This window comes from Podarcis liolepis (genome assembly GCF_965112155.1).
Source record: "Podarcis liolepis genome assembly, chromosome: 3".
Classification (NCBI taxonomy): Eukaryota; Metazoa; Chordata; class Lepidosauria; order Squamata; family Lacertidae; genus Podarcis; species Podarcis liolepis.
The window spans coordinates 95,317,867-95,331,771 of NC_139557.1; the positions used below are offsets into that span (position 1 = coordinate 95,317,867).

General features: G+C 41.9%; 2 protein-coding genes across 2 annotated transcripts in view; one reads left to right on the forward strand and one right to left on the reverse strand.

Annotated features, from left to right (window-relative positions):
* Positions 1–13,905, forward strand: part of LOC310702742 (uncharacterized protein) — a 601,527-nt gene that overhangs the window by 437,487 nt on the left and 150,135 nt on the right. The window lies entirely within an intron of this gene.
* TGFB2 (transforming growth factor beta 2) overlaps positions 10,656–13,905 on the reverse strand; it is an 82,580-nt gene continuing 79,330 nt past the window's right edge. The window contains exon 7 of the mRNA XM_083494659.1: positions 10,656–12,245. Coding sequence (XP_083350785.1) covers positions 12,087–12,245 — 159 coding nt within the window. The 3' untranslated portion in view covers positions 10,656–12,086. The remainder of the gene's footprint in view (positions 12,246–13,905) is intronic.

Below are 13,905 nucleotides of genomic sequence, written 5' to 3' on the forward strand. Positions count from 1 at the left end.
AGCATAACGGTTAAGCTCTCCGTTACATCTCCTCTCCTCCAGTTACATTTAACCCTTGCTATATAATCATGTCCTACTTTGGTAATTCAAAATGTGTCAAATTAGTAATTAATAGTCCTCAAAATGAAACAATGTCCTGAAATCCCAACTATCATTAGTAACAACCTGGTCACCAGCTTTTAAGACTGCAGATATGAACTGAGAAGTATTGTCTGCTACAAGCTTTTTCAGAAAGTCCACAATGTGCAGATATGCTCTGTAGCCTGCCTGTTACATTATTGACATGCTTCTCAGACATACTATTTCTATGTAGTTTGTGAAATAGTCCACCATCACCAAGTACCGATTGCTATTTACATTCACATATACCATCTGCTAGCCTCCCCATTACAAGAATGATGTTCTGAATTTGGCAAGAATAAGGGTGTAGAATACTAAGGACCACCCCATACATTTTACCCACCCCTCATTCTGTATTGTGTAAGCACTCCAGACCCTACTATTTAGTTGTCATGTGGCTAGTTTAAATAATAGCAACCAATCTCACAGCTTTAAGACACAAAAGATGAATTACTTAAACACTGTAAAAAAGGGGGAGGGCTCTGGATTCCGAATCTACTTTATAAATAGTAAGTATTGCTGAAGTATGTGCAAGCAGAACAAAAACCCAGGAAATAGTGGTCACAGGACCTTTCTTGCCAACTTTTTGGTTTGGCATTAAATGGTTCATTCAAAGGCAAGATTAGATTGTTGGACCAACACAACGTGGTTTCTTTTATTCCCCTGAGACTCACTCTTGGATTCCAGCAGGTTACTTCATTAAACTAGCATATCAAATTTGATTGGGAGTTCTCATAGTTTTCTGTTCCGTTTTATTTTATTTTATATACAGATGAAGAAATTACTGTTACACCCATACCCAGTGACAAGCCAACTACATGACTTCACATCTACTTTATAACCACATATAATTACATAACCTTGCAGTTTATTTTCTCCCAGAACTCATGGCTCCTGATAGACTTTGTTCTGTCTGATCTAAGAGGCAGATTCTGGACTTCTTCTTCTTCTTCTTTGGAAAAAGAAAGTTTTCAAGACACTTATACAATTAGGTTCTCCTCCCCCACCCTCCGTATCAAATATTTTACTTTTATTAACGACATATTGACTCAACCAATATAGAAGGAGTGTAGGGAAAGTGAAAAGACAAGCACTGCTAGCAGAAAAATTGGCACATGCACCCACCTTTTAATAACACATAGCTGCTTGTTCACAGTGATGGGACAGTTCTCGTATTTCCAATCCTACATCATAAACTCTTTTCAGAGTACATTCTGTTCCCTTTATGATGGTCCCCTCCCCCACTTATATGTATTGCATGTTTTGTGTAGCGTATACAGTTTTGGACATGACCTTAACTTGTAATGGCAAATTCACAGTGCTATTTTTCTAGAAAAAGAGGTGCCGGAACTCACCATGAATGCCTCCCTTGTTCTCCTATAATGGCAATGGCCCCCACCTGAGAAGTGCCGAAACTGAGTTCTGGCGAGTTCCGGCGGGGAAAAAAGCCCTGCAAATTCAGATGTGGAGGATCCCTTTGTGGTAGTCATGGTCACACCCCTTCTGAGGTTATATACAATCTTCTTCTTTTTTACGAATTTTTTTTTATTAGTTTTCTAAAATACCCCCAGGGACACAGGTGGCCCTGTGGGTTAAACCACAGAGCCTAGGACTTGCCGATCAGAAGGTCGGCAGTTCAAATCCCCGCGACGGGGTGGTCTCCCGTTGCCCGGTCCCTGCTCCTGCCAACCTAACAGTTCAAAAGCACGTCAAAGGGCAAGTAGATAAATAGGTACCGCTCCGGAGGGAAGGTAAACGGCATTTCTTTCTTTTTTTTAATATATTTATTAACTTTTCAAAGTTTATACAAAAAAAAAGACATAAGAACAAAAACACAAAAATTAAAAACACATATAATTTCATTCACTTGTTTTCTTTTAACTTATTTCTCAGACCCCCTCATACCTCCCCTTTTTGTATTCCAATTTAAATTATTCATTCAGCAAATCCTCACCCTTAATTTTCACTTAATTTTACACCTTTCTTTCTTCTTTTTCCCCCAATTATCTTAATCATTACAGCTGGTAACCACTTAGATTCAGTCCAACATCAATCTAACATTCACTAATTTTATAATATTTCCCAAGACAGTCCTTAAATTTCTTCCAATCTTCTTCCGCCGTCTCTCTTCCCTGGTTTCGGATTCTGCCAGTCATTTCTGCCAGTCCCATGTAGTCTATCACCTTCATCTGCCATTCTTCCAAGGTGGGTAGATCTTGTGTCTTCCAATACTTTGCGATAAGTATTCTTGCTGCTGTTGTTGCATACATAAAAAACGTTCTGTCTTTCTTTGACACCAATTGGCCGACCATGCCCAAGAGAAAGGCCTCTGGTTTCTTCAGAAAGGTATATTTAAATACCTTTTTCAGTTCATTATATATCATTTCCCAGAAAGCCTTAATCTTTGGGCACGTCCACCAAAGGTGAAAGAATGTACCTTCAGTTTCTTTACATTTCCAAGGTAAACGGCATTTCTGTGTGCTGCTCTGGTTCGCCAGAAGTGGCTTAGTCCTGCTGGCCACATGACCCGGAAGCTGAACGCCAGCTCCCTTGGCCAATAAAGCGAGATGAGCGCCGCAACCCCAAAGTCGGTCACAACTGGACCTAATGGTCAGGGGTCCCTTTACCTTAAATGTACCCCCCAATAATAGCCAAATTACCAGAAAAACAATTAATTCCCAAATTGTACAATTATCAACGTTCCAATCAACTTCCAGTTAATACATTTTAGTTAAAATGGCTCCCACATGATGGTTTGGGTGTATTTATATCACTGCATTCTATAATCTTAATGAATGTCAGTTACATTTCAGTTATAATAAGAACGCCTTAGTCCAACAGCTACATAATTAATGATTTCTATTCGTGATGTTACAATATATACAGTTATAAAGTTTCAAGTGAGGAACTCAAACTATTATCTGTATTCTGCCCTGCGTGTGAAAACTGTTACATCCAAGGAGATTCCTTCTGCCCATACATGGTGTTGTCTCTTTCACTTCCTAGCTGTTGTTTTCTCTCATCGTGATTTGGGGCAGAACTGAATATCAAAGTTTCTCAGAGGTCTTATCTTTACATCCCTTGCTTCGATGTCTCGGAACAGGCGACGGTCTGCTATATATACTATATACAATCTTCTAAGATTAGGAAATGCATTGCAAAATCAATGCAGATCTTCCTGTGCTTCAATGGGATCTATTATTTTCTGTGGTCATACATGAGCAAATGATTTCGAGTGCTCCGGTATCTTCTTTCAGAGTGACTTAAGTTGTGTTTTCCACGTAGTTCCATTGAACATAATAGAACTTGCATGTCATTGTTTTGAAACTGAAGTACCTCTTGTTTTCGGTGTTCCTATATGCTAAGTTTTTTAGTATAAAGCTCCTCTTTAAATGCTGATTGGAAGCCTCTAGAATGCTGGTGAGGGGGTCCCTCCTGCAGAAATAGTAAGGAATTGTGACTTCACATAACCAATGACCACTACATCACTGATCCCAACATTATTATTATTATTAAACATATTTTTGATTAAAGATTTCTTGGTTTACGGAAGTATGTGCAATGTCTCTGTTATGTACTGAGTTGAATAGGACCCAAACTGAAGCAGTCTGATTGGTCCTAGAACAATAGGATCCAAATTGCAGCAGTCTGATTAGTCCTAGAACAATAGGATTCAGAATGCAGCAGTCTGATTGGTCCTAGAACAATGCAGCAGTATGATTGGTTGGCAGGAACCACCCAATCCTGCTCCAGATAGAAGTGAATCCACAACCTGATTGGCTTACAGTAGAATTCCGGAATTAGCCAATCATGTGCAGCCCATTGTGTAAATAGTGTATATAAAGCAGATACTGTGAGGGGACTTTCATTCATTCCTCCTCACCACTATGAGCTGAATAAAGAGCATGAAATCACTTTGCGACTCTGAGTATATTTCAGTCTCTTTCTTCAAGTTACATTTTCTACATATCAGTTTCATTTGTTGAGACATTAGTGTTACATTATGTGTGGGGTTTTGTGTCAGCGTCGCTTGTGCAGGTTCTCTTTCCTATTTGCTTGTGTTCCTTTGGTGGTGAGAGAAGTTGGGGTTGGCCTAGGGTGTGGTGATTGGCTGTGGTGGTCTTTGTTTTCATGTGTGAGTGGGGTGGGTGGGTGTTTTTGGATCAGGTTAGCTATATTGATTCATATTCTGTTGGTGGACTCTTGTCGTTGTCTTGTTGGGCTGTGTATGTGATAAAGGGGAGCCATACCGGGGTGAAGGCATCTTCTTCTATTTGTCCCCGTGTCAGTTTCAGTTTATTAGTTAGTTTTTCTAATAAGGCTGTTTCGCATACTATTTGGTACCATTGGTCCACTCCATGCTTACTCCTGACAGGTCTCTCCAGTGTCTGGCTATGATCCCAACACAATTATGAAGCTCACTGAGTTAATTGTGGGCTCTCAAGCTAACTAACCTTTGGGAAGACTAATCGAAGCCCCCATGTACATTGCCTGCTATTCTTGAAGGAAGGACAGGATACAAGAAGTGCTCACTTAGAACACCATCTCCTGTATCAACTTCTTTGTGCACTATGTTCAATATCTGTCCTCTGCTTCCAACCACCTTAGGAGATGTGCTCAATGAAGACATGAGAGCAGACCTTCTTGGCACTGTCGCCCAGATTGCAGAACTCTCTCTCAAAATAATGTTGTTCATGAGAAGGCGGAAAATACTTTTATTATTCTGCTCTGTAGCTGACCCCAGCAGTAAGTATAGAGTTGTGGAATAATGTATGGTAACTGAAACATGCCTTATTTATTTATTGCATTTACATTCCACATTTCCTCCCAAGAGAGCTTAAGATGGCACACCTGGTTCTCCCCATCTTCATTTAATTCTCACAACATCCCTGTGAGCTGGGTTAGGCTGAGAGACTGAGGCGGACCAAAGGGCAGAAAGCTTCATGGTTGAGATGGGGTTTGAACCCTGGTCTCCTAGGTCCTAGTTCAATACTCTAGCTGTTACACCACACTGGCTGTCTCCACACTGACTGTCTCCTGTAATTAAGAAGCACTTTGTACACTGGGGTCAAGCGCAAGTGATGGGCAATAATCACACTGCACTTCCAACATTACAGTGCCAGGGAGAGGGGATTGCCAAGTGTCAGGGCACGTGTAACCATGCACATTCTGCATTCCCCGTTAAAAAGCAGCTGTGCTAGCAGTGAATCCAAAATCAAGTCCTGTTTCTTGCCTAAAACATCCATTGCCATTATTCTGATATTTGATTTTCCATTTTAAATTATGACACTCATCAATATTTTTTTTAAATCAGTTGTTAAGTCATGCCAGAAATCCATTCCCAGCAAAGCACAATTAGCTTCTTGCTTTTCCGAATTGGAAAAGAATACCAAAAATACGCAAGCTTTGATTACTTCAGAAAGGTTTATTCTCCTTATCTCTACTTCTGCAAATCGTTGTCATTTCAGTTTTAAACTAAATAAAGGGGATTCCGCTCAAGGCATAATGTAAACCTGTGACCCCCCCCCCCAAAAAAAATCTAAACTCATCTATTCATGGTAGTACACTATGAACTATAGCAGGCTTCCTCAAACTCAGCCCTCCAGATGTTTTGAGACTACAGTTCCAATCATCCCTGACCACTGGTCTCGCTAGTTAGGGATCATGGGGGTTGTAGGCCAAAAACATCTGGAGGGCCAAGTTTGAGGAAGCCTGGACTATAGTCGTACATTTTGCTGTTTGGGTCACTTAGGCAAAAATGCACATATATCCTTCATGAGCAGTCATGGCTATGGACTTGTGTGGGACCACATTTTGGTCCCAGTGGGACTGGCCTTCCACATAAATCCATTTTCACAAGAGAAAGCAAATTCATACCCCGTTCAGAATCTCATGTCCTGCTTCAGTCTGAGAATCATACGTATGTTAATTGGAGATACACAGGTTGAAGTGCAACTTGTTTAAACTTTTCTTTAATGGCAGAGGAGCCGAGATTCCATTGTCTCCAGGTCAACAGAGCAGGAGGGGGTGGAACTATCCTGTGACCTTCCAAATATTACTGAACTACAACTCCCAATACCCTTCCCCACTGGCAGTGCTGACTGGAGCTGATGGGAGTTGAAGCCCTCAGACATGGCTGCAGGGCCTCAGGGACCCCATCTCAGCTGTAGGGGGAAATATCTCAACTTTAAAAGGATCCAAATGGTTTTGATTACATACAGTGGTACCTCGATTTTCGAACATAATCCATTCTGGAAGACCGTTCGAGTTCTGAAACGTTCGAAAATTGAGGTGCAAAGAGCGGTCTGCAAATTTAATAGAGAAAATTGAGAAAAATACAGTGGTACCTCAGCGGAAGCCATTTGACTTCTGAAGCGCGTTCGAAAACAGAAGCATTTACTTTCAGGTTTATGGTGTTCGAGTTCTGAAACGTTCGTCAATGGAGACATTCAAAAACTGAGGTACCACTGTACTTCTGTGCCAGTCCTTGAAAATAAACCATTACGGAATCCGACAGACCTTTTCTATATGGAGAACATCCAAGACAGAACGACCAAGCTACCTCAAATATCTAAGTTATATCCACTAATATAATGTGACAATCCAATATCTGTAGTAATAAACCGTTTTTTGTGGAATTTAACCCTGTTGCTAGAAACAGGCTTCATATGAAACTGAGCTATTAGATACCTATTCCAGGTAACCTGCACTGACTTCAGTAAGAGTTACTGCCAAGACTAGAGTTGGAATAGAAATGTCCGTCTGGTCTTCTCTTGGGGATTTTGTACTTAGACCTCCAGCTCCATGTGGAGAGTGTGGGAATCCACATGGCAGCCATCACAGTTGGAAACCACTTTTCAAAAGGTTGTCCTGAGGAATGTGAAGAGCTTCCACATCAGCCTCTGTGGCTGCCAACTCTCAGCGTTGATTCTGAGCATTTACACATTATTTGGTTGAACCATGAGGAAAGCAGCTTTCAAAACATCACAGCCGGCATGGAGTGCAACGTTTCTCGAGCCATTTTTTGGCAGTCTCCACACAAGAGCTGTAACATTTGATCCAAAGCTTATGAGCCTCCGGAGAACGAGAGTGTGGCCATTATTCTGGAAAACTTGTTTCAGTTTCCAGTCATTCTTATTGCAACAACATCCCTCTTCACAAGAACTACCCACACATTGAATCAATGTGCGAGTGGAGTCATGCCAAGCGACTCCTCCCCGATTTCCTGGTGCTCATGCTGTGCTAGGGATGCCAAGAGCAGTCAAGTCAGCATGCAGGATACTGGGGGCAGGGCTGGTTGGTGTGGCTTCAGCATGCGAACATGGCTTCAACGTGTGAGTGGTTCTTGGGAAGAGGACTTATTTGTACCTCTGTTTCAGTGTTTCATGAACCGATTCAGCATGTATCAAGATTTGGCCCAGTGCAAATAATCCTCTATTGTGAGAAAGTTAAAGAGTATGGCTAATGGCTTAATATATCACACAAGTAAAACCCAACCAAATCTCTATTTCCAAATAAAATATATGGAAGCCCTATTTCTGGACTGTTTTCTTAGAGGGAAATGACATGTTCATTTCATTATCATAGTCCTATAGACACTAATGCAGAACCATTCAAATCATTAATGTACAGTGGTACCTCGGGTTACATACGCTTCAGGTTACAGACTCCGCTAACCCAGAAATAGTACCTCGGGTTAAGAACTTTGCTTCAGGATGAGAACAGAAATCGTGCTCCGGCGGCGCAGTGGCAGCGGGAGGCCCCATTAGCTAAAGTGGTGCTTCAGGTTAAGAACAGTTTCAGGTTAAGAATGGACCTCCGGAACGAATTAAGCATGTAACCAGAGGTACCACTGTAATAGCGAATGTCTGAAAGTTGGTTGATGTTGACAAAGCCTAAAAAAGGAATGTAGTTTTATTCATGTCTTTTAAGAGGTAAGTTCCATTTTGTTCAATTGGGCTTACTCCCAAGTAAGTACAGACTAGGCACACTAACCTGAGAGTGAGCCTAACTGAATGCAGTGCGACTTTTTCTGAGTAAACATGCAAAGGATTGTACTGTGAAGATAGATTTTGGACACTGACTGAATCTATTTGGAATGGTCAGAAATCACATATGAAAGCCAACATTTGTTCATGTGTCTCCCTAAAAGCAAATGTACTACTTTCAAAATAGTATAAAATAATTTGAACAAAAAGGAGCTTTTGTGTGGTTGCTTTTGCACTTTAATGAAGAAAAAGAGAAAGGCGTTATCAGGGGAAGCAATGAATAAATTATGTAAGACAAAATAAAAATGCACAGATGGAAGGCCTGATCCTATAAATCATTTGAGAAACTGGTCATTTGCGGACAACAACTTTGAAAACAAATGTTCATCATCTCCAGATAAGATAGGCAAAGCTGAACAATAATAACCCTGGGTTCAAAGGATTGTCCTACAGGTACGATTTTGTCCTTTTGCAGGGACAGAGTCTGTAGCCCTCAAGGTGGCTGTCAAAATGTAATCTGTGTAGCATTGGGGAAAAGCACTTTAGCAGTTTGGCACTTAGGTCAGATAAAAAACAGTTAAGGCCGTGTTCCCACTGTGGCTGTGTAGGCCCAACCAACCACAGTGGGACTTACTCCCAAGTAAACATATGAAGGATTGCACTACTGGTTACAGTTTAAACAAACTGAATGTTATTTACTAAAATTCAGAGTTAAAATGATGTGATTTTAATATGGATCATTTTAATAGCATACAACCATACAACTAATAATCCCTGTGGCTGAATTTATTTGCCTCATTGTGAACCCCCATATGCATGGCTTGTGTTCCCCTCAAACTCAAACCTTCCTGAAAGTATGAATCAAACCACAATCTTGAAACATAACACACCCTTGACTGTATCAATTTATAGGGACCATTGTGATTTTTTAAACACACCCTGGATTATATAGGACTAAATACTTGGGCATGTGATGCGCAAGCCTAGCTAGGCTGCATGTGCAGGGAAGCAGGTTTGGGCTATGTGGGGAAGTGTGAGCACAACTGTGCGGTACAAATGCCTTCCCCCATTTGAACCAGCTGCAAACCTTTTCTTTTAAAACAAACCTGAAATCTTCCCAGGCAAGCTAGATGCTTCTCCTTCCCCATCTAGCAGCTAAGTGGCCACTTAAAGGTAAAGGGACCCCTGACCATTAGGTCCAGTCGCAGACGACTCTGGGGTTGCGGCGCTCATCTCGCTTTATTGGCCGAGGGAGCTGGAGTACAGCTTCCGGGTCATCTGGCCAGTATGACTAAGCCGCTTCTGGCGAACCAGAGCAGCGCACGGAAATGCCGTTTACCTTCCTGCCGGAGTGGTACCTATTTATCTACTTGCACTTTGACGTGTTTTCGAACTGCTAGGTTGGCAGGAGCTGTTACCGCGCAACTGGACCTCACCCTGTCGCAGGGATTCGAACCGCTGACCTTCTGATCAGCAAGTCCTAGGCTTTGTGGTTTAACCCACACATCACAAAAAAAAGACAAGACATTTGCATGGACTTTGCATGTGTTAATTTATGTCGCGATGCATATTTTGGAAATAATTTCTAATTTAAATAGACATGCAATACATATCGCCAATGTGTAGAACCCTGCACTCAGCTGCTAACAGTTACTGGGCATCTTTATGGCCCTGAGTCTTCCTTCCTGTTTTTATCTTTAAGCCAAGCTTGGCCTGGACAAGTGCAACAGAGGACTCCTTCAAACAGAAGCCTATTCCAGCAGCCCTTCAAATACAGGACTGCCTGGGATTGCAAAATGGAATGCTTTTTCCTCCCAGGAGCTCAAGGCGGCACAGATGCCGGTTATATCCTTGCAACCACCCTGTGAGGCAGGCTAGGCTGAGAAAAGGCGACTAGCGCAAGGTCACCCAGTGGGTGCTACAGCGGAGCCAAGATCCAAACCCCTGCGCCTGCTATATCAGAATGGGGGTGTAGCGTGTGACTTTCCTCTTTTCATTTTGACTGCGGCTGAACTGACTTCGATACCCCGTTATGGAATTAAACAGAACAGAAACTAACCAACCCCCCTAAGTGGAAGAAGTGAGGCTGCCTGTGTAAGTGGCCTTTCCCCTGCATATTGCTGATGCATATACATGGTCTCATGCAGACCCCCAGCACCACCGCAGCGCTAATCTGAAGTGGCTGGATGTGCCCTTTGACAAACTACGGGTGACTACAACTTGATCAGGCCAAGGAATGGCTTATACAAGCAGATCAATGATAAGTCCAGAAGTGCAGAAGTCTTTGCTTCTTCTGTGTTGTCCCTGCCATCTGGGGAAAAAACAGAAAATTGCCTTCTGCTCCAGCACCCAAACAGAGATTTTAAACTTCAGCATTTTGAAGCCTCCCATTTTCAAATGTATGACTAGGGGGTGGGGGTGGGACTTTGCCTTGCCATTTGTTTGCTTCGTTTTTTACTGTACCTTATTTTCTTCTTCTGAAACAGAATGAAATTGGAGTCAGGTAGCTTATATCGTCAGGATGAAAAACAACATACAAAGCTCATGTATAGCAAATATTACAAAACATGTATTTGTAGTGCAAGTTGGGGGGGGGACAAAAAAATCAGGGGCTTCACTCATACTGGCCAGCTAGAGGGAAACACACAATTCCAAGTGATCAACAAGACCCCCTAAGTTCAAACTCTTCAGAGTTGACAGTATTAACAGAGTACAAAAATATGGTGAAAATTTACACGTTACACATAAAGTACTTAATTTTTTAATAGTTTACAATAGAGATCTACAGATATGTTTCCAATTAAGCTGGCTTCTTACTACCCACCTATTGTAATACTATAGGTACGGTTACATATACAAAACAAAAACAAAAAAACAAAAGAAAATCCCGCGCGCACACAAATAAAACAGACAAACAATCCCAAAGCAATAGCTATACAGCAACGTATTAGGGTCTGAAGATTAGACCAGTACATGTTAAATATTTCACTGGTTTACTAAACTGACGGTTTAGTTCATTTACAGTCACTGGTGGTGGTATGTTTACATGTTTAAAAGAATCTTAATAGACTTGTCTTTGAGACTGAAACAAAAATGTCCTTTATTGTTAAGGTTTTCAGTATAAAAACAAATGGTGCGAGGCTTTGCATAGGCTCTCGGCAAGAAAAACAACGGTGTATGTGGCTTTTTATTTTTAAGGCAGATTTCCTGAAAAATAGCGAACTACTGTTTTAACTGAGCTAAACAAATCATGGTTTGCAGGATTTTTTTTTTAATCTTTTTTTGAGCTCAGGTTTCTAAGGAGTGAAACCAGGTTTCTTGCAGTTTATTTGGTCTGCTCGTTTTTTGTTTGTTTTTTTGCTCCCTCGTTCCCCCCACCCCTCCCCAATGGTAATGACATGCTCCCTCATTTGATCATATAACACAAAAATAAATAATGCGCTGTTAATTCCTAAGAACTACAGGGAATGGGTAGAGCATCTATGGCATAACACGGAGGTCAAGTAAGTAAGCCACGGAACAGATACAGCAACTCCACTGAATGGGATATTTTTCCTGTTTTTTTCCTTTCACATAAGAACTCTATCAAATTCTTCCAGTGTTTATTTTTTTAAAAGCTTTTTTTTCATTTTCTTTTCTTTCTTGTTAGTATTTTTTTTTTTTTGCTTTTCTTTTTTTTAAAAAAGAAAATTCCTTCTTGTCTATCTCACTAACCAAGTAGTTGAAATGTAGGATAAGGCCTTCACGGTTTTTGCTTCAGATGATGGTGTGTGGTTTTTTTTTTTGAAAACAAAACGCAAAACAATGAAACAAACTCTCAAACGATTTGGACTAGTACCACTTTTTTTCTCCTTTGTTTTTTTTTTTTTTAATCACTGCTTGACCCTATGTGTTCTTTACATTTCTTCTTCTTCTTCTTATGTTTTGTTTTCTTCCTTTCTTTTCCAATGCACTTGCTGTGCTGCTTCAGAATATCCCTTAGCTGCATTTGCAAGACTTTACGATCATGTTAGAAAGTTGTTCGATTTTGGGCGTTTTTCCAATGTAATACAAGATGGTGAGGGGCTCCAAATCTTGGGATACACAGCATGGAGATGCAGAGGCTTCTGGGTTGATAGTGTTATACAAGCTGAGAACCTGGAAAGAGAGGAAAGAGAGATGAAGGCATTTCCTCCAGATGCTCAGCAACACATTTCATAGGTTCCATGGATTTCAGCTTGGTTTTACAAACGTGAAGAACTGGGACGCTGGATCAGACCAAAGGCTTATCAGCCCAGGATCCTGTTTCCATAGTGGACCATAATTAATTGATTCACATTCATCCATAGTGGACAACCACTATGCTTCTGGGAAGACCACAGACTGACCTCTCCTATAGCTGCCATCCAACAGCTTTTAATGTAATAATAATAATAATAATAATAATAATAATAATAATAATAATAATTTATTTATACCCCACCCATCTGGCTGGGTTTCCACAGCCACTCTGGACGGCTTCTAACAAAGTATTAAAATACAGTGGCCTGTTAAACATTAAAAGCTTCCCTAAACGGGGCTGCCTTCAGATGTCTTCTAAAAGTCTGGTAGTTGTTCTTCTCTTTGACATCTGGTGGGAGGGCGTTCCACAGGGCGGGGGCCACTATCGAGAAGGTCCTCTGCCTGGTTCCCTGTAACTTGGCTTCTCTCAGTGAGGGAACCGCCAGAAGGCCCTCGGCACTGGACTCAGTGTCTGGGTAGAACGATGGGGGTAGAGACGCTCCTTCAGGTATACTGGGCCAAGGCCATTTAGGGCTTTAAAGGTCAGCACCAACACTTTGAATTGTGCTTGGAAAAGAGTAGTATACTAAAAGCAGCATATAGCCACTGTGACGCGTAGCCACTGAGAGTTCTAACCTCCATTAACAGTGAATTCCACAATCATGTATACCGTCTTTCAGTTTAGAAGGGGGAGCAGTTCAGGGACAGAGCATGTGCTCTGCAGAAGGTGCCAGGTTCCATCACCCAGAGGTATCTGGCCATAAAAGGTTCCCCACTCTGAGATAGATGGACCAATGGTCCAATGGTCCGACTCTGGATGAGGCAGCGTCCTGTGAGGATTTTGATCTCTTGAAACCTGGGCTTACAGTGAATTAAGACTGTTTCCATTTAAAAAGGAGACTAGGATGGCACTGGAATAGGATGGAGAGAAAGGGTTGAGGTGGCACTGGGACAGAGCAGAGGAAAAATGGCAAGGGGATTATAGGTTATAGGTGTAGAATTGGGGGCAGAGGAATTACAAAGGGCAGACCGAGAGCCACCCTTCCCAACCTTCCCTTAGCTCTTCTAATAAGCAGGCGCTGCCCCAAATCTTTCAAGCTTTCTCTCTGCAACCAAGAGAAGCTGGCTTTTGTGTTAGCGACGAAAGCCAGGATTTTCAGGATGCCAAAGTGTGTGCCAGACCCTAGATTCTGTGCTGGGTTTTCACAAGCCAGCACATGGAACACACCCAATCCTGATCACAGCCGCCCAGGAGAATTCCTTTCCCTAGAACAGGCCTGCGCAACATAGAAGTCCCATGTGTTGTGCAGGCCTGCCCTAGAATGACTTCCATGGGTGGAGTCAGTGCATTAGGGCCGTGTGGAAGATCAAAACCTGGCCTACAGAAGGGCCTAAACTGATTTTAGAACAGGATAGGCCCAGGAAACTGTTGCCACTACTCCTCAGACATCTGCTTCAGCAGGGAGAAGGCACTGAGGTCGGAATGAAATCGCCCTGGCCCTGCTTGGGCACTGACTGTTTTAGGGCATGGATGGGG